The sequence below is a fragment of the Cryptomeria japonica genome, chromosome 10 (genome assembly GCF_030272615.1).
Source record: "Cryptomeria japonica chromosome 10, Sugi_1.0, whole genome shotgun sequence".
NCBI lineage: Eukaryota > Viridiplantae > Streptophyta > Pinopsida > Cupressales > Cupressaceae > Cryptomeria > Cryptomeria japonica.
Genome location: NC_081414.1, coordinates 9,338,558 through 9,360,799, shown reverse-complemented (window position 1 = coordinate 9,360,799; position 22,242 = coordinate 9,338,558). Strand labels below are relative to the sequence as shown.

Below are 22,242 nucleotides of genomic sequence, written 5' to 3'. Positions count from 1 at the left end.
GCTGCCGAATCATCCAAGACCTACCTTAGACGCCTTCGCAAGGGGTCGGGGCCAGAGGGTGCATGCTCCTCTAAGCCATAGGTTTGTAGTTGTATTTACCTTTGGTATTTGTATGGAACATTTGATGATGATCATATGATGACATGGATTTTTTTATTCCATGAGTTTTGTAATATTGTATACATTTGACAATATTTATATATCTATGTTTGTTATTTCCTTCAGCTACAATTTGCGTTTATGCTTATGTGATTGATGTATACTTGTGTATGTAATCAAATGAGCCGAGTTTGATGATGTTATTGTGTCTTTAAGGTGTATTCAATAGAGGGTGCATGAAACAAGTTTTAAATCTTTAAAAATCTCTAAATTTCTTGAGTTTTTCACTTTCTCGAGTCTAGCCGAGTCTGACTCAGAGTCCCGAGTCCAAGTCCTGAGTCCTGTTTCTTTGATTTAGAGGTTAGGATTTCTCAACATGCATTAAACTACTGATGTTGTGCAGTTTTCTATTTTCCCAGATTTGAGGGAGTTTGCTTTCTTTGGCTTAATCTTGTTATCAATTTTAGCCATGTGCTCTTGTATAAGTATCCAAAATTTATGGCTACCATGCAAATCACCTTCTCCTTTTAGATCAACATCATTGCAATTAGGACTACTAAGCGCCCTTTGGATGTTGTCCGTTCACATACGGAGGACAACATAATACTGAGACAACACTCATCCTAGCATAAACTGCAGCATCCCAACCTTCTTGCTCTCATTCTAGGTACTGTGGATCTATTCCATTTCAACATCAGGAACCCTCTCACCTCATAGCTTACAGTCATGCTCAAAAAGGCACATGCAAATTATTGATTTCTTCTCTAACATTGTCAGTTCCCTGGCTATGGACGGTAAGAGAAATTCAAGGGGGAGCACCATGCTTCCACCTATAATTACCCAACCAAGACCCATTAACCGTGGCCATTTGGTGATGAACATTATCAAGCCCAGAGTTGGTTAACTCACAATAGTATACAATCATGTTGTTGATTATTCTGGCCCAAGCTTTGCTGTAGACATGTGACAACATTGTTTTTACATATTTAGTCATGCATTCTAATCTTCCTTGCTTCCATTCTTTACTTGGCAGTGTTCTTCCATCAATTGGTATGATATACTCTAAAGTGGAGACCATGGGTTTAAATCTAGATAATGTTAGGGTTATAAAAATTATTTGAACAATAAGTAAAAATGATCCACTCATAGAATGCTTGCACAAGGGAGGCTTCATACACCAAAATGTTGTCTGACTTGGCAGTAACCTCATAAACTACCTTTACCTTTACTTTTTACTTAGATGTCGTGGTTCAAGGGTTTGAACCATTTCCATTCTCTTGCTTTGTTTCTTTACTTTCACTTTTATCATATTATGATTATTTGTTCCATAGTCTAGGGTCTTCTTACATCAGTTCTATATAATAATCGGTTATACTTTCAAGTCCCATTGACCTACTACTCTGATCTTTTGTGGAGAATAGTATAGTTTTTCCTTTTTTCATGATAAACATGGTAGATCTGTCATCCTTTGGCTTGAAAAGTCAACCAGGCCAACTTGCCCAGAGTACAAATCACCTAGTGAAAATTAGCACTTTGCTATGTACTTGTGGGAATTGTCACTCAAGTGCTAAGAGAGTTATTAGAGACATGTTGTGCTCCCCCCAAGATTGACAAGTAAGCCTTGCTCCCCGTCAAGCTACACACCGTGAACATGTTGGTCTTTTATTAGCTCTGTAATGGTGATTGGCAAACATGTTGGTCCTCTTCCACGTTCTAACTCAAGTGTATACAGGGGACAGCAGCAACTGAGGTCCCCATTTGCTTCCATCCTTGATTGATGTCTACAACACACAAATTTATTTCCTGTAGCTAATTGTACTATCTGTAATCCATCTTGATATATCTCCAAACATACATACAGATACCATTCAAGATTCTCTATTGGTAGATAAATTTCCACTTTCTAGCTACTGTTAGTTCTTAGTGTGTATTTTACTATTTTATAGCTCTTTGGGACCTCCCATGATAGTTTTTTCAGATTCATGTAAGTCTTAAAAAGTCGAAACAATCTAGAAAAATGTATCTGCTCACTATCACGCAATCAAAACAGCAAAAAAATATATCACCCATGCTATATAGCATTTTTTTTTCACTTCTTTCTTTGCTAATAATTTTAGAAATTAATATAATTTATCTTCAAATCTTTTTTCCTAAAATATATATGTACATTAATATGATTTATTTCATTCTAAAGTTCCTAGAAACAAAGAATGGTGAAAATAACCACTAAACTTACAAGGAAAGAATGTAGCTCAGTTTTCATATCATTAAAACCACTGAGAAGCTCGATTTGTTGTGTATGGTCAAGATTCTTAAGGAATGCTGCTTCAGCACCTTCCTGTTGTTGCAATTTCTCTTCTCTCCTCTGCTTAGCAATTTTCTCGTATTCCTCAAGTGAATCATCCTTATCAAGCAAAAATGTAACTCCCATAGCTGTACATAAATCAAAGCAACTTTTACATCTACAAAGAATCTCCCTCCAATTTCTGTTAAGAAATAGAGGCTTTTTTGTCTCTGTTGTTTGTAGAAAAATGGCAGTGTTGTTCTTAAGCTTGCACTGCATCCCCTCATATAAAACTTTTCCATTCAAGGTCTGATCTAACAGCAAACCAGAATTCCCAACCAAATGCCCACCATTACTATTTTCAATGGAAGTTGTACCCTCTCCTCCAAACTGTTTTGCTTTCTGATTGCTACTGTCAACAATTTGAGTTGAGTTTACCTTGGCTGCACATGAAGAGGATGACAGAGGCTCTTCTGACACTACCATTGTATTCCCAGGCTTGGAACTAGATAAATTGTTTTCAGGAATTGCTGGATTTTGAAGCTTTGAATGATGACCCAAACAAGAATTATCACTAGCGTGCAAAGTAGGCTTTATCACCAGCTCATTTTCCTTGACAGTGGCATTGCCAGGACTGGGAAGCTGAGGATTCCCTGTATGTTCCGCAGTAAGAATGCCTTCTAAAATTCTCCTTTCAGTATCATTTGTATTGCAGTTCTCTTGCTGCATATGTGTAAGACCATTGCTTGTAGATGTCTCGCTAAGAATTGATGTTGGCATAGAGATCTCTTGATAAAAGGTCAAGAAAGAACATCGAAAGGCGCAGTCTTGGCAAACAAAATCCTCATATATGGGTTCTCCTTCGTCATCTTTCGGTATCTGCAGGAAGAAAATGTAATAGTGAACATATAACATAATCTATTTGAATTTTATTTGTCAAAGAATGCAGCATCTTAGCTCAGAATGAAATTGAGAAGAAAAAACATGGAAAATAATATAATATTCAGCTGAAGCTTATCCCTACCCAATTGGATTAACTTGCAAACTCAGCTCATATCTGTCATCTAATTTAACTCAATTAAAGTTCACATTATATACATGTTTTATATAGGGGTAGAGCATAAATTACCAGTAAGCTTGCTTTTCTAATAAGCATTCAAAATAATGGCCGCAAACTAAACTCTTTTCATTATATTCGCTTGTTTGGCTGGTGCTGTTTAACTCTTGCAAATTCTCCTACTGTCCAAAGCTTATAGTAGCATCTAAACTCTTACCTTCTCTGCTGATTCTAGACCAAGATGGTTTTCATGGAACCAGTCCTCACAGATGCAGCATTGAATCATCTCTCCTTGGTCCTCTCCGTCAGGATCAGGATATGGTCTGTGACATGTACAGTACATACCCTTGTAGTTCTGATTGTAATTGTTTCTATCATTCTCACTATCTTTATCTGCAAGTAACTTGCAATGGCTATCACCAAACTTTGTATTCCCACAGTCACATCTGAAATTTCTTCTGGTCCACAATTCCACCACCTTAAGCACAACAAAATATGTGAGGACAGCAGAAAGAGAATATAATTAAGTGCAGTGAACAAGCACAATGGAGGGCAAGAATATACTGTGGTACATGCACAAACTATTTGCATGCCCCAGAAAATGTCTGCATGCAAAATTACAAACAAGAACAAAAACAAATAAACTTAGAGCAATCAAAACCAGATCACATGACAATAATGCATACTCCAAAAGATTAATTTTCTTGTGATGATAAAAGCACGCACAACACACAAATCCCAGCAAATGAGGATCTAGGATCTAAAATTTACAACAAACTTGAACAACGCTACCAATAAACCTAAGAATTGCCTGCTTGATCCCTAGCAATTGTATAACTGATCAATTTTTATTATTATAAGCCACCTTAAAAAATCTACAGCTACATGATGGCATGATGCCAAAAGTACTAAAATACAAAGAATAAGAATTGGGAAAATAAAACATCTGATAAGAAACAAAAGAACACAAGCAGATACAAAAGAAGTAAGAACACAAGTACTGCAGCAGGATAACTGTCAACAAATGCTGCTTAAATATAAATCTCAACAAATCTTTGGCACAAAAAACGCCTTAAAAATATTTCTCCATTTTTTGTGGCACAACAGATAGGACATGGCAAGCTTAAGAAGCATCTCTTGCTGACAAACTAGTATTGTACTTTGTTTATATGTACATTTGATCTTCAGGTGTTACTTCAGTTGGATGAATGTCATTGATTTTGGTTGGAATAGTTATCTTAGAACTGGCTAGACACATTGACAATTAGCCGGTTTATCTGCAATCTGTGCAATCTGCACAGTTGACCATGTCGCTTGAAGTTATGATAAATGACTTACAGTTTAATCTGCTTTAGATTGAATGCTCAGTAGCCATCTTGTTTGAAATCTCTGAGCTCTACTTTACATTTATACATTCGTGACATATATTTCCCATTTTCTGATTTGAAAGGATCTATTTAGAAAGGAAAAGGAAATTTTTTATTTCAAGCTTTAAAAACAAGAAGAAAACAAGCTATAACAGATTGTAGTTAAATATTTTTGGCATAGTACTATAAGGATATAGTATCCACATCATGTCAGGTTGGGGTACTTGACTGACACACCAAAACATATTATGATGTTTTATCAGGATTCAACTGCATATTTTCTACATCAAACTCATTGATCCATATTATTTGTGCTAGAGCAATCGACATTGCAAAAGTTTCACACACCAAAAATGACAAATAAGTATTCTCCACAAAAAAGGTTCTATTTGTTGGTGTCGGAAATAAGCCACACCCGGACCGACGATGGAGTGGTCCAAGAGGAGCCAGTAGCTCAGTGGTAGAGCACTGCCAGTAGCTCAGTGGTAGAGCACTCCAGCAGCATATGGAAGGTCCTAGGTTCGAGTCCTAGTTGGCCCATGTCTCAACATGGTATCAGAGCCAGGTCCAGGCTAGGAGCCCCAAGCACACAAGACGTGTGGCTTAAGGGGGGTGTTGGTGTTCGAAATAAGCCACACCCGGACCGACGATGGACTGGTCCAAGAGGGGCCAGTAGCTCAGTGGTAGAGCACTCCAGCAGCGTATGGAAGGTCCTAGGTTCGAATCCTAGCTGGTCCATGTCTCAACACTATTTCCACGTTTCTCTTCATAGTTTCACTGGATTTCATCATTTCATCTTTCTTGCTTTGTAAAAAGGTTTGGACCCTTTCAAAAACCTACCTTTATCATTTCCTTTCTAGGCATATTATTAAAACAAAAGTAGCTATTTCAGAAAATCACCTTGTACATCATTTAATCCCAAATGAAATTCTCTCCACTTTTTGAACTTATTATTTTAATACATGTCATTCAGCCCAACAAGTAAGCATCAGTCCTGAAGCCATGATAACAAAGTGCCCCATTACTCAAATGATGAAGAGACGAGTATCGCCTCTAAACAATCTTGAAAATAAAAAAATGACAAAATATGGTATTGTTTCTGATGAATATAGCTCGTGAGAAATCAAGCATGTAAGGCCAACTTCTGTCATGCCTTAATTTTGTTATCACATTTTGTATTCGATTATACATATGATGCTATGTACCCCTTATATCATTTGATACTGTTATGATTATATGACTTGAAATATGATATTATTTTATGATCATGGTTTTTATGATCTTTCAGTTTCACTCTTTCCATTATGATGCAGAATGTTACTGATAGAATTATATGTTGTGACATATAATTCCATCGGTAACATTCTGATAGAATTATATGTTGTTTCTATCAGAATTATATGTTTCATTTCTAGGATATTGTACTACTCGTATCATGTGATTGATTTGATATGGGTCCATGAAAATAAATATCTTGCGCAAGTGTGTAGGTTTTTGCTTATCATATCATTCATCTGGCTGTCTATTTGCATGATATATTCATGTATGCATTGAGGGTACAGGATACACGTATAAACATGATATATTTGATGTAAGCATCGAAGGTACAGGATGCAAGTATAAACCAATGGTAAATAATTATGGAGATGGATGACATAAATGCGTATGAATGTATCCTATCTCATTCTACTGTTGAGGAAATAGATGTGACCTTCTGTTAAACCAATGCAACCATTATTATTTGAGACATTCATATCAAGACCTCAGAACTAAACCCATTAATTGGTGTCTACATGCTTTATATTTTATTGTATCAGGCATGTACGTTTTCCACGCTTGAAATGATTTATATGCTCGTTTTAAAGGTACTTTTGTGTGGAGCAAGATATCTATATTATTTGTATATTAATGCAAATATAATTTGATATGAAAATCTATAAGCCCTTGTGCCCCACATGGCCATTTGTCTATAAATTTACTATTTGTAAGAGCAATAACTAGTTTTGGAAGTGTTTTGTCTTCTACTTGCAACTTTCAATTATCTTTGTATGAGAATGATAGCTATTTTATTTTCTTCTTTTGTATTTATCTCCTCAAATGACTTAAATGATTTGTTGACAAAAACTAGAAGCCATGGACAGTTAAAATGATAAAATTGGTGAGGATTGAAAGAGTGTTGAATCTAGAATTGGTCCAGCTTGGGCATTGCCAATTCCTAGTTTCATTTACAACTAGTAGGCATTTGGAAATTAGAGAGAGCTGGAGCAAGAAAAGTGAAGCCCTAAGAATGTTCTCGACAGTTTTGTGAAAAGAGTGTGCTTGGGAAAGAAATTTGGACTTAGAAAGAACATGCATAGGCTTTCAACAAGCTAGGAGAGTGCTTCAATTAGATTGAGACAAAGCTTCCAACCCCTTTATGTCAAATTTGTGAGAATGTTAGTATTTCTCTTGTGGTAGTTCTTATATTATATTGCTAACAGAATTGTCCACCATTGTTGACTCCTCAAGTGTGCTTAAAATTGATCTTTTAATATTCTTTTATTTTATGTTGAACAAAACTTGAAATAGTCATTAATGGAGTACTATTAGTTCTTGGGAAGACACTTGTATGCTTTTATTTTGAATAGAAAAAGAAGAATTGGGAAAAAAAACTAAAGCTTATGTATACGAGTGTTGTATAAGTACTTGTGTGTTTATCCTTTGCCATTGTAACAGCCTTTTTTGAGATTGCGTCTCCTCCACAGTTCGCACACTCACTGAGTACTTCGGCCGCCTGATTTCATAAGCTGAAAACGGCAAAAAATGAGTTTATTTCATCATTTTGAGTTGGGTTTTTTGCTGAGAAGGGGGAAAACACACTCCAACACTCTTGCAAGGTGATTTCCACCGATTCTTGCCAATTTCAAGTGGATTTGAAGCGGATTTGAGGAGGTTTTTCAAGAAAAATCAGATTCCCAAGTACGTTTTCTTTTTCTTTTTTCTATGGTTTTTTACAACATTTTATTTATTTTTTGTTGCATCTAGATGAATAGAAAATCATTCCTAAGTAAACAAAAATCTTTTTGAGTCATTGGAACAAGATTTAACACTATTTTTGACAAGTTTTGTTGAATTTTTCACTTATTTTTTGAAGAATCTCTAGTTTTTCAAAAAAAATCAAACCCTAATAGTTTTTTTTTTTTTTGAATGATGTCTAAAATTATATCAACTAATTTAGATAGTTTGCTAAATTGTTTAACTAGATTATTAACTTTCTTTGATATGTAAGCACCTATCCTAAAGGTGCTAGAGGTAGGACTTGGAGGTATGCCTATGAAGGAGCGGATCCTAGGACAATGATTTGCATAAAATGTGAAAAAATACTTCATGGAGGCATAAATCGCCTCAAATACCACCTTGTAGGCATAGACAAGCATTATGCTAGAGAATGCATTGGGACCACTAATGAAATAAAAAGAGAAATGAATGTCGTACTTGCAACTAGGGAAGAGAAGAAATTGCAAAGGGAGAGGGCAAAACTAGCCATTCTCAAGGTGCTTCCATTGACATTGAAGAAGAAGAAGAAGCACTTCAAGGCATAGTGAGCTCTTGTCGTGGCCCACGTATCTGTAAACCCAGCACCACCTCGCCCATCACTTCTACTTCCTCTAGTAGAGTACCAGGCACTGCTGCATCACCGTCAAGGACACAATCCATAGGTAGTTATTTTGTGCCCAGGAACACACCTAGAGCTCAGCCATCATTAGAGGCCACTGGATGGAATAGGGAGGCACATGAGAAAACAAACATTGTAGCTGCTGATTTTTGGTACTTCAACAAAATCCCATTCAATGTGGCACTCTAGTAGAGTACCTGGCACTGTTGCATCACCATCAAGGACACAATCCATAGGTAGTTATTTTGTGCCCAGGAACACACCTAGAGCACAACCATCATTAGAGGCCACTAGATGGAATAGGGAGGCACATGAGAAAACAAACATTGTAGCTGCTGTTTTTTGGTACTTCGACAACATCCCATTCAATGTGGCAAACAATCCTTATTGGTTGAATTTGGTGACCGCAATGACAGTTTTAGGAAAGGGGTACAAGGCCCTTTCTCACAGGGATTTGAGTGAGAGGTTAGTAAATAGTCCACTTGATTTCATTTTTAATTATTTTTTAGATTTCTTGTTTATTAAATCAAAATTGTGTAATAAAGCCTAATTTCACTTTGTTCTTGTAGGTTGCTCACAAATGCAGTTGATAGGGCAAAAGAAATGGTGGAGGACCAAAGAAATGAATGGAGAAAATATGGCTGAAACATTCTTTCTGATGGGTAGACAGATGGCAAAAATCACACCATCATTAATTTTTTGGTTGCTTGCAAGTACAATATTGTGTTCTTGAAATCGATTGATGCCTCTAGTAAGGTGAAAAATGCAGAAACATTGGCTGGAATGTTGGAGCACGTTGTCATGGAAGTGGGAGTAGAGACTGTGGTGCAAATCATCACAGATAATGCAGCAACATATGTGGCAGCAGGTAGAATCCTTTTGAATTATCACCTTTAGCAATATTTTCATTTGTTGTGGCTTTATTTTTCTTGGTTGCATCTTTCTTAAGAATAACTTCTTCTTTTGCAAGTAGAATCCTCCGAGATAGGCACCCCACTCTTTTTTGGACACCTTGTGCAGCACATGTCCTTGACCTTCTTTTGGAGGACATAGGAAAACTTGATTGGGTTACTCCAATTGTGGAAGATGCAAGGAGGATCACGAAATATATTTACAATCACCCTTGGGTTCTACATTTGATGAGAGAGCACACCCAAGGAAGAGATTTGGTGAGAGTTGGTGTCACAAGGTTTGCAACGATTTTCTTGATGTTGCAAAGCGTTCTTGCTGCATTGACTTGAAACAAATGTTTGTGAGTCAAGCATGGCTAGACTCACCTTATTCAAAGAAGGCTGAAGGAGATGGTGTCGCATGCATAGTCTTCGACAACCATTTTGCACAAAAGGTTGTAGAGATTGTGAAGGTAACTTCAAAACTTGAATTTTTAATTATTCTTGATTCAAGTCTCTCATTACTAATTTGTAACTTCATTAATTAATCTTTTTGTAATTTGTATTTTTCAATTGTAGGTGTCAGAGCCCTTGGTTAGAGTTCTCCGCTTGGAAGATGGGGAAAAGACCCCAATGGGGTGTATTTATGAGGCCATGGATAGGGCCAAGGAGTCTATCAAAAATTACTACAAGGGGGATAACTCAAATTTGATCTCATTTGGGAAATTATTGATAAGAGGTGGAACAATCAGATCCACCAACCCATTCATGCAGCAGGGTACTTCCTCAACCCTCGTTTTAAGTTTGGGGGTTCTTACTCAGATCCTAATGGAGAGGTCATGGAGAGCCTCACTACATGCATTCAAAGGATGATACTCGATGTTAAGGTGAGAGACCTCATTGTGGCCGAACTCCAAAATTATGAGGAAGCAAGGGGTAAGCTATTCTCTTCAGAGCTGGCCATAAGAGGAAGAACCACTCAAACCCCAAGTATAACATTTGCCATTTGAATTGATAAATTGATAAATTACGTTTTCACTTTTTTCTTTGCTTTCTAACTTTTAAATATTTTATTTTGCAGATGCTTGGTGGCAAAGTTGGGGTGGAAATTCCCCAAATCTCAAGAAATTTGTCCTCAGAATCTTTTGTCAACATTGTAGTTAATCCAGTTGTGAGCACAATTAGAACTTGTTTGAAGCCATCCACACAAAGAAGAGGAGCAAGTTAGCGCAAAAACGCCTCAATGACCTTGTCTTTGTGCAATATAATCTTCGATTGCGCATAAGGTAGAGGAAGCATCAGTTGGTCCACTTGACTCGGATGATATAGATCCTTACAGTGATTGGATATCACAAGAGCAGATATAGATCCTTACAGTGATTGGATATCACAAGAGCAGCCTCCATTGTTTACAGAGGATGACATCATTGATTTGGAGAGGCAGGCTATGGAGGAGGAGCAGGTCGATTTGGTTTCATGCTAGATGACATTGAGAAGGATGAGGAGGATGAGGAGTCATTGCCAATACCTAGAGCAAGTAGAGACATAGCTTCATCCAGGATGGAGGACGAGCCACAGCCTGAGCCAAACATACCGAGCGAGGAGGCACAGTCACACTCACGAGTCACGCCACACCCACAACAGACTTCTAGGACTAGACCCTCTAGTTCTACCTCTCCCCCAGTTTATACTAGAACTGGGAAGAGGAAGATGTAATTGTAATGATGTATTTACTTTTAGTTTTACAAAAACTATTTACTATTTTGCTTCCAACCAGAGAAACGAAAATCGCCCGAAATCGCCCAAACTCGGCGAGTCCGAGTCCGAGTCAGGCCAAACGAGTCCCAGGGGCTCGGACTCGGACTCGGCCGAGTCTGGAGAGTAAACTCGCCAGACTCGCCGAGTTGGCGATTTTGGCTCAAAATCGCCAGACTCGCCGAGTCCTGAGCCCCAGACTCGGCTACTGGCTGGGTCAATAAAATGACAAAAAAAAAACATTTTAAAAAGTTTTTTTAAAAAGTAATAAGTTTTTTTGGAAGGGCGAAATTTGACATTTTGGTCTCTCCGTCAGGATTATTTTATGGAATATAACATTTAAGTATAAGTGACTTATACTTTAAGTTATATTCCATATATACTGTCAGGATGTTTGAGAGTGGTTTCGGGCCTCCAGGAGTTATATTGCAAAATCTAGTTTTTGGAGGATTCTTCAGTTTTCCAGACTTAGTCAAATTTCAGGATCAGGACATTCCAGACTTAGCCAAATTTCAGGGCATTTGAAGATCAGGATGACATTCCAGACTTTATCACTCACCAACTTGACCTAGCTTGGACCTTCAAGAATGATACTCACCAAGCAAGACCTAATTAGCAACAAGTGCAAAACCAGGCCCTAAGGAAGACTCTCAAAGAAACCCTAATTCAGACTTGTAATAAGTTTTTTAGGCCTCGCGGGGCGCTGCCCCTCGACCTCGCCCTGTATCGCGACAGGAAGCGCGCAAGGGGCGCTGCCCCTTGACCCCACCTTGGGGGCGCTGCCCCCAAACCCCCGTCGAAAAATATGGGGGAAACTGTGTCGATAGAAGTAGAGAAAATTTAACCTCCGAGTCTGACATTGATTGGATCGACCAGGTAGATATAGAGGTTGAGACTGTAGCCATGGCAGAGGAGGAGCGGAGAGCACGAGCACAGACAGGAGATTCAGAGGCAGATAGTGACACGGATGTTCCTGATGTTGGTGAGCATGGCATGGTGTCACAGGGAGCGGCTATGGCAGTCGAATCATCTAGGAACTACCTTAGACGCCTTCACAGGGGGCTGGGGCCGGATGGTGCAGGCTCCTCTGAGCCATAGACTTGTAGTTGTATTTACCTTTGGTATTTGTATGAAACATTTGATGATGATCATATGATGACATGGATTTTTTATTCCATGAGTTTTGTAATATTGTATACATTTGACAATATTTATATATCTATGTTTGTTATTTTCTTCAGCTACAATTTGCGTTTATGCTTATGTGATTGATGTATACTTGTGTATGTAATCAAATGGGCCGAGTTTGATGATGTTATTGTGTCTTTAAGGTGTATTCAATAAAGGGTGTCTGAAACAAGTTTTAAATATTTAAAAATCTCTAAATTTCTTGAGTTTTTCACTATCCCGAGTCCAGCCGAGTCTGGAGCCGAGTCTGACGCCGAGTCCCGAATCCGAGTCCGAGTTGGCCTTGCCGAGTCCGAGCCGAGTCCGAGTCTCGTTTCTTTGGACAAGGTACATGGTTCGAAAAATTTCGCTCTGACTTGTGAGTGAGGTACATGCCCAAATTTGATGAAAATTCACTCCAATCAATGAGTGAGGTACATGTCCTTTAGGGAATTTCGCTCCAATTGAGGGGCAATGTACATGTCCTTAAGAAAATTCGCTCCAATTGAGGGGCAATGTACATGCTTGGAAAAATTCGCTCCAAACATAGAGCAGTGTACATGGAAAATTCGCTCCAAACGTAGAGCAATGTACAGTCCCTAGGGAAAGTTTGCTCCAATGTGAGGGCACTGTACAGTCTTCATGATGATATTCGCTTCCCTTATGATCTTAATTGTATAGCAATTTGCTCATCCTTTTGATCTTGCATTCCAATTTACATTCTTGGAGGTTCAATTCTTCGAGACTTAGATTTTAAACTCCATCTTTGTGACTTGTAAGAGCAAATTTCATCATTGTTTGCATTTTCAACTTCCAGCTGTTTAGGTTGGGGTCTCCTTCAAATACTCCTTAATTTCGTCTAACTCACTTTCTTCTTGATTTTGACTTCTCAAGTTCTCCTTCTCTTCCCTTTTAACTGTAGTTATAGTTCTTCTTACATTGTTCGAATACTCCTCATGATCTCAAGTTGATGAGCAGTTTTCTTAGTAATTTGCCAACCTTCATTTTCTAAGGAAGATCAATTTGGTGCTTCATTTGTAGCAGATGATTAAATTGATAAACTTTGATCACTTAGTTGCTCCTCATGAAATCGGTCCTTAAGGCTTGGTTTGTGTAATCTGTTTTGAAGCAGCTTTGTAAGTGTCAGTCGTACAATCTTGGACTTGCTGAGCAAGCACTCATCAAGGTCACTTTCTTCTTTGAAAGCTGATCCCATTGTATAGATGCAACTTATATGATATGAATTCACACATGATCTTCACTTAGATCTGAACCGAGCTGAATCTGTGATTGAATTATATGGATATCTACCACTCTTCCTTGTTAAAATTTGCATTTCTGAGTTCTTCACTCTCCCTGTATTGAATGTGAAACCTGAATTCTTGATTGATCTCCTTCGTTCCATGCTCCATGCATCCTTGCTCCCATTAAACCTGGAAACAAACATATTTTGATCAAGATACTAGAAAGAGAACAATGTTTTCTCAAATCTGGAAATAAATTTTGAATCTGATTTCCCTTATTTCTAATATGGATTTGCTCCTTTATGTTGTTATTTACTTCTGCTCTTTTATACTCTGATTTTGAATTTGCTTTGATTTACTTCATTTGAATTTAAATCCCAAATGGTTTTGGTCTGAAGGACACGTCTCTTATTTCAAGGGCCAGCTTACTTATCATTAACTCCACACCTTGTCTTTATATTTTACCGTGGATTTAAGGGGCTTGAGCATGTGTCATAATGGTGAGGTGGATACTAAAAAAAAATGCCTTAAAACCTTTTCTCCATCTTAGAATTTGCTGGGGCCCAAGCAATGATGTGGCAGGGCATGTGAAGACTTCTAAAACTTCCAGTTTTCAAGTTTGTGGGCCCAAGTAATATGTGGCATGGCAGTTAATTAAAAACACTTAAAATCTCCAAGCTAAATCTCGGTGGGTCCCAGCAAGGAAAGTCTTTAAAAACCTTATTTAATTCTCCATTTTGAGTTTAAAGTGGGGCCCAAAAAGGTGATGAATGGAAATGTGAGGGAAGATAAGAGTGGTAGGTGTAGTTCCACGTGAGGAAAGGAAAAAAAAAAGATGGTGGGGAAAGGGAGACATAAGGAAGGTGGATGTGGGGAAACAGGTAGAGTGAGTGCTATGGTGGGGTAGAGACTCGAGAGGTATAAAGGATAATGGAAGAAATAGGAAATGGGGAGTAAAGTGGAACGAGAGTTATTAGGGGTAGTGGAAGGGTAAAGGTGGAGTAGACTAGATGGAATGAGGGTTGGGTAGGGTGGTAGCTAAAGGAAAAAAGGTATGATGGTAGGTAGAAGGGAAGGGTGTGGTAGCGTGGAAAGGGAGTGTGGTTAGTGTAGGATATGGGGTAGGATAGAAGGCAAGCATAGGGGAATAAGGAGGTAAAAGGTAAGGTAGGGAGGTAGGAGGTGTGGTAATTGGAAGTTGGAGGTGTAGGTGAGGGTGAAGGTATAGGTAGGTAAAGGAAGGTGATGAAAGAAGATGGAGGGATAAGGGATGTGGAAGGAGGTGGAAGTGGTAGTGGAGGTTAAGGTAAAGGAAAATGGGAGGGATGAATGATGGAGAGGTGGAATGGTGATGGCAATGGTGAGGAATGGAAATGGGTGCGATTGAGTTTGGGCACCCACTGATAGTGCTGGGAGAAATAGGTCGAAGGCTTAGGAGGGCAAAGGAAGTGTTGAGCCTCACTTCATCCTTAAGAGAGAGACTTGATCAGCTCCCGAGAAACTACAAACAAAAGGTTAATAGCAAAGACTCAACAACTATCAACTAAGCTAAGACAACTAACCTAGAAAGAGAAAAAGTGGGGGTCCCCGTTTGCAATGGGGCGATGTGTGAATACCTCACAAGTACCATCTTCAAACATGGTCCTAGAGTCGCATCGTACTCGTCCAGGTCTATTTCTTCTTCTCAGTCAACTGGTTCTTTCTCCTTCCCGGTAAGTTCCGCCTTCCTTCTTGCTTCTGCTTCCTCGTCAATGTCATATGCAATGTAACCCTCATGAGGTCCTTCATATGGGGCCCTTTTTCTCCAATGTCCGGTGAGCCGTATCCACATAGCTGGGTCACCAAAATAGGCATTCGTAAGGTGCTTATGAATTCGAGGCACTGCAATGCCTTCGACTTGCTTCGGCACCAACCTTTCTTCTATGAAAGTGAGTAGTTTGGCCCAATCTTTGTCGGGTTTGTAAGGTTCTATGACAACCACAAGATCTTCTTCTATTCCCTTACTCCTTCCAATGGTCCAATCCCCCTTCGTTGCATAGCCCAACATGTTGATGGCTACCTTTGGTTTATCACGTTCCCGATAAAGCTTCAATTTGGAGCCGTTTACAGGGTCACGTATAGAATTGTTGTCCAAGGTGGATAAATTTTTAGCTCCATTCTTCCCAACTTCTCTGATTTTATAAGGCCCCATCCAACGAACTTTGAACTTACTAGGTTGAAGTTCGTTGTGGCCATTATACTTTAGAACCAACTGATCGAGATGAAAGTTCGTTTGTCGGAGATGTTTGTCGTGCTAGTACTTTTGTCGGCGTTAGGCCACTTCCGTCGCCCACTGTTCCATCATCCGACGTTCATCTAACTTCATGAGGTTCATAAGACGGGCATTCAAACTTTCTTCATCCCCGAGCCGATTGTCTACTGCAATTCTCAAACTTGCTACGATGTACTTTGCCGACACCATGGCTTCTTGGCCGTACATAAGTTGGAACGAGGTGTGACCCGTCGTCACCTTGTATGTTGTATGGTACACCCAAAGTACCGTGGGAAGACGCTCCTTCCAATCTTCTTGTTCCACTCCACATGACTTATAAATGATGGAGACGAGTATCTTATTTGTAGCTTCCGCTTGACTATTTGCTCATGGATAGTACAGACTGGATAGATTGTGGAAGAGTTTAAATTCTGTTGTCATCATTCGAATGACTTGGTTAACAAAGTGAACTCCTCGGTCATTTGTAATTTGAATTGGAATCCTGAACCTGGTCACAATTTGCTCGTACATGAACCTTGCCGTACTCATGACGGTGTTGTCTTGGAGAGCTCTCGCTTCGGCCCACTTGGTTAGATATTTGGTGGCCATGACAATGTACCAACATGTGTGCATATTGCTCACCTTGAGAGGCCCTACAAAATCCAATCCCCATCTTTCAAACAGTTCTTGCGGCTGAGAGGGAAATAGGGGCATGAAATCCCGCTTTAGTGGTTTTCCCGTACGCTGACATGTATCACATCCCATAACCCATTCTCATGCATCATTATGCAAGCTTGACCACCACAACCCTGCCAATAGTACCTTCCGTGCGGTAGCATCAGGTCCCATGTGCCCCCCCGCAAGTCTGTCATGAGCTTCTTTTAGTACACTCTAAATTTCCTCCTCCATCATGCATCTGCGCAAGATCTGGTCAGGTCTCATCTTATACAATAGGCCATTGATCAACTAGAAGCTTTTGCTCTTTAATGCCAACTTACGTCGCTCCCCTAGCGACATATCTCGTGGGAATGTCGAGGTGGACAGGTACTTGCTAATGCTCTCGTACCAGGGAGGTAGTACGACTATTTGGAACAAGTGAGCATCTGGAAAGTCCTCATTTACTCCTTCCGCGGGTTCTCCGGATTTGATCCTGGATAGTTAGTCAGCAATTACATGACTCTTTTCGAGCCCTACTACGATGGTGAAGGTGAACTCTTGAAGTAATAACAACAAACAACTTACCCTTCCTTGGATTATTGGCTTATTCACCAAATACATCAAGGCCTGATGATCCACATAAAAGGTGAATGGTGTTGCAAGGAGATAATGGCATAACTTTTGTACGGAGTACACCATTCCAAGTGCCTCCCTCTCCGTCGTGCTATAGTTCCGTTCAACCTTGGAAAGCAATCGGTTGGCGAAGAAAATGGGATGATCCAATCCCCTTACGCTCACTTGGGCCAGAGTGGCATCGATGGTATAGTTGGAGGCATCGACATGGATGCATAACTCTTTGTCCCTGTCAGGGTACACTAAGATTGGTGCACTCACCAATCGGGATTTTAACTCCTTGAAGGCTTCTTCTTGATGCGTTCCCCACTCGAACAGTTCTCCTTTTCTCGTGAGTTTGTCCAAGGGACAAGAGACTTGTGCAAAACTCTTAATAAATCTTCTATAGTACCCAACATGTCCGAGGAAGGATTTTACTCCCGTGACATCCACAAGACTCTCCATGTTTACAATAACTCCTACCTTATTAGGGTCCGTCTTCAACCCTTCCTTGCACACAATGTGCCCCAGTAGCTTACCTTGTGGTACCATGAATCAACACTTCTTGGTGTTTAGGGCCAATCGGGCCCGCCAACATCTCTCCATGCACTCCCCAATTGCATTCAAATGGGTTTCCCGTTTACTGTAGATAGACCAATTGTCGAGGAATGCCTTGAAACTTCCAATAGACATTTCGTAAAAAATGTGCAATATGATCCGTTGGAAGGTGGTTGGAGCATTACACAGGTCGAAGGGCATCCGATTGTATGCATATACTCCATCCTCCACTATAAATGTTGTTTTCAACTTGTCTTCCTCCGCAATGCTGATCTGGTCATATCCGGAAAATCCGTCCAGAAATGAGTATATCTCGTGGCCAACCACCTCCTCCAAAATACTGTCTTTGAACGGAATTGGGAAGGGATCTTTAATTGTTGCGGCATTTAGGCAGCGAAAACCAACACATATCTTGATCTGATTTGCTTCTTTCTTCAGGGAGATAATGATTGGCGAGACCCAATTACTAGTTTCTACCTTAAAGATGATGCCAGCCTCCAACATCTTCTCAATTTCTTCATTCACCTTTGATGCATAATTCTTATTCATTCTGTATGGCCTCCTCCGTACGGGCTGGGCATCGGGTACTAGGGGTATTCTGTGTACGCACAGTTCTGGAGGTACTCCGTTCAAGTCTCTGTACGTCTATGCAAACACATCCTTGTATTCCAGAAATTTTTTAAATGCTCCTGCTTTCAGTACGGGGTTCCAATCGTCCCCGACCAAGATCACCTTTGGATTGTCATCATCCCCCAAGTTGACTTTCTTCATGTTGGATTCTTCGTACTTGATGGCTTTATCCTGTTCAAACCGGTGCATAGGTGTATCATCCACCCATGCGACACCCTCATGATACTCCCTGTACTCTGGAGGTAAGGTTGTATTCTTCGTACCATCACCTGACTCATTAATCTCACATATTTGTAGCATGTGGCAATCGGGGTGAAACACTTCGTAGTCTTCCATCTTCCAATGGAAGAGCCCGACCAAAGCACTGGTTTCATCCTCCGAGAATCCCTCCAACTCTAATACCCCTTCGTTGTTGGGTTCCATCTTTTTCTTGCCATCTTGTGAGCCCCATTCTCAATTATGCAAGTCATTCGAGTCAGAATCAGATAATGCCAATTCCTCACTTACTGCCTAGTTTCGCAGGTCGATCCCATACTTGCGGCCTTCGTTCTCAATGGAGAGTTTATTTCTCTTCCAGCTGTGATTTGCCTTGGCCATAATCGGCCAACCCCTTCCAAGGAGAGTGTTGTACGCTTTCCTCTCCAATGGGATGACCATGAAGTGAAGAAAGAAATGTTGTGTGCCAACCTCAATCTTTTGTGCCATGAGCGTTTCAAGGGGCTTGATGTCATGTTGGTCTGCACCAACAAGGTGGAATGTTGGTGGCCAAAGGGTTGGTTTGTTGGTGCAGGAGCACCCTTCAAAGGGTTCCCACCATTTGTTCTTGATTGTGTTCTTGCTTCTTTATGAAGCCATTGCATATAAAATAAAGAGCCATGTGCTCATTGGTCCTAGTTAGGGTCCTAGTTGAGGTCTTAGGGTCATAAGTCAAGATTGAGATTTCTTGGAAATAGAGGGCATGTGTGCATTTGAGGTGTTTAGGGGTCCTTCTTAGCATGTTGGTGTCCTTAGGTTTGCCCAATGTGGGTCTAGGAGTCAAGAAAAGCAACATTGGGAAAGTTGCTCAAAAGTTGCAAAAGTTGCATGACAACTTTTAAAAGTTGTCAAGCAACTTCTCCACCATGAGGTCAAAATCTTTAATGTAGCGTGGACAACCCTAATATGGGCACACAGATCGAGGCAAAGGTACTATAAGTAGTTGCAAACCCTAAGTTAATGGGTTGGATGTCAGATATTGTACGGCCCAAGCAAAGTGACTTGACTGTGACTTTAATTTTGTTGCCAGTCGGCACAAATGGAGTAAAGGAAGAATGTTAATGGATTGATTTTCGTGCAAAACTGTGTGGAGTGTCTTGTATGGTGTATCTACTTTCATTGTGAGCATTTAGAATAGGTTTTGATTTGTAAGTGAGGTGTGTTTGTAAATATTTTGTAAATTGTCTTTTCTCTGTCCAGTTTTGGACTGGTTTGTGTCAATGGGCTCATAGCTCCATTCCCCATTGTGGAATCACCATGAAACCATGGGGAATGAGAGTACAGACCCTGTACTATAGTTCAATGCAAGCAGGGCCCTTGAAAATGCAAGGAGGCCGTTTGGAGACCCACTCCTAGGCGAGACTGGATAGTGCCCGGCTAGGAAGGGTCAAGTTGCAGAGGTTTTGGAGAGCAAGGAAGGTCAGAGGAGGAGGCACCCTTTGGAGGAGTTGTAGAGGGGTGAGTGAAGCACCATTGGTGTGAAGGAGGAGCTTCCACCAATCCAAACAAGGTGGCAAGAGCATCAAACCTACACTGTGACCCTGGCAGGCCTAAAAACCCTCCTAAAAACCCTTAAAAACCTTAAAATCCACCTAGGGCAGTGTATGGACACTTGGAGGCCTAAAACCTAGAAAATCCTTGAGTCCTTGCCAAATGAATAGCAGGTCTTTTGGGAAGTTTCACAAGCAAGTGCATCGTTTGTGAGAGGGAGCCCTAAAGGACCGGGTAGGAGGCCTAATTGGTCATAATCCTTGTAGCCCTATTTTGTAGGCAAAACACAAAATAGTGAAATCGGTAAGGGGTTGGAAGCTTGAAACCTCTTGGGGGCACATGAATGGGTGGAAAAACCATGTTTTGGACCCGACCTAACCTTGCTAAGACCTAGGAAGGTGTGAACAAACCAGGGCCTTATTAGCCTAAGTAAGGGTTGCTTGAATCTCATGAGTAGGTGAGACCTTAGGAGTAGTTTTTCAACTTGTTGGTGGGTGGATTGGCAAAGGTCAGGGGATTCCCCAAGTAGGGGAAGTCCTAGAGACACTAGGGTGTGGTTAGAACACCTGGTGATCCAAGGAAAGGATCCAAGAGCATAGACTAGGCTAGTCTATCCCAAACCCCATCCCATCATTTGCCCAGACCCCTCCATGTCTCCTCTGGCAGTACATTCACCTCAGAGCTGTCGTCCACAATTGTGTTCGTCAACTTCTGTCCCATTATCTCCATTTCCACCACGACCGACTTCTGACCGATACTCACAGTGAGCAACATGGGGTCCGTGGCAGACGTGCTCATGGGGTCTGTGCCAGATGGTTTTGTTGCCATTTGTTCCTGGTCGACGGTGTTGTCACCGACCACATTTGTGAGAGCCATCCTCAATTGTGGCATTGTTTGCAGAAGATCAGATACCCGTACAGATATGGTGGCTTGCAACATCTGTTTGATTATGGTCTTTTTGGAACCTGCTCGAAGTGGAGTACTGGCAGCGTTATGTGAGGCCCGTCGTTCCTTTGCCATTACCCGTTCAACATCAGCCTTAGCCTCTCAGAGCCTTTCTTTCTTCGTACAGGGATCAGGGTATACAACCTTTTTGCTTTGCAATCTTGTAATTGACAGTACCTCCTCGTCTGGCTCCCTGACATCCAACATATTCACCCCTTTCTATTTGGGGCAGTTAGTGTCCTCATGGTTCCCAGGGCCGCACCACTTGCATAAAAAACTTCCATTATTGTTTCCGTTCTGACACTCTCGAGCAAAGTGGCCCCATTCATTACATTTGCGGCATTGAATCATAGGTCACCCGTTTGCATCATACTGGATTTTAGTCCTTGGCGTGTTGGTATTGGATCGATTATTCCCTCGTCGATTGTTGCGATATCCCCTTGGTGAAGAAACGGAGTTTGTTGGTTTGGGTGGTGTGGCTGGCGGAGTGGTTTGCTCTGGTTGAGTGAGGAGCACTTGTGTTCTCTGTGTTTTTAGATTGTATGGGCATTCCTTGATGGAATGTCCCAACACTTGATAGATGTCGCAAAAAGATTTCCGTGGGCATGCTCCCTTAGTATGACCTACCTTGCAGTCAGTACACCCGAGTTCTTTACCCACTTTTCCATTCTCCTTGTCGGCCTTTAACTCCCTCATCATCCGCATCGTATCCCTATGGAGGACCTTTACGGTCTTGGACTCACCATCACTATCTTCATCCGTACCGTCGTCGTCACTCGCCCTTCTCTTCCCTTTCGATGTTTTGCTTTCACTTTCAATATCCATTGCTTTGTTGTAGGCCTCCTCATATGACGGTGGAGGGACCACCCTCATCTTCCTTCTAAGGGACGGTACGAGTCCCTCCACAAACCTTCTTTTCTTCAACCCATCGGCCGGCTGATTCTCTATCTTGTTTAGCAACTCCTTCAGCGTACGGTTATAGGCCCAAACACTTTCACTTTTCCCTTGCTTAGTACTATAGATTTCGACCACAATCTCATTATCATCCCCCATGAGCTTGAATTCCTCTCGGAAGGCCCTCTTCAAAGCATTCCATCTTGTTTTGTGTTGAGCATTAGGGTCCGTATACCAGTCAATTGTGATCCCCTAGAGAGTGGTTGGAAATGCTTTGAACCAGTAATCTTGGTCATCTTGGCCGTTCGCTTCGCATATGGTTACACATGTTTTGCAATGTTGTACGAGGTCCTCTAACACGTCGCCCATGAATCTTGGAAGCTTTCGTCTCTCTGGAGTGTTCTGGTTGTGTGCCATTGCTTTTACCTGGG

General features: G+C 40.8%; 1 protein-coding gene across 2 annotated transcripts in view; it reads right to left on the bottom strand.

Moving 5' to 3' along the window:
• The window catches only part of LOC131069382 (uncharacterized), an 83,079-nt gene that overhangs the window by 5,644 nt on the left and 55,193 nt on the right, over nt 1-22,242 (bottom strand). For both annotated transcript variants that reach the window (XM_058004770.2, XM_058004769.2), the window contains exons 4-5: nt 3,658-3,918; nt 2,336-3,262 (exon numbers count right to left, since the gene is read on the bottom strand). In XM_058004770.2, the coding sequence (XP_057860753.1) occupies nt 2,336-3,262; nt 3,658-3,918 (1,188 nt within the window). The remainder of the gene's footprint in view (nt 1-2,335; nt 3,263-3,657; nt 3,919-22,242) is intronic.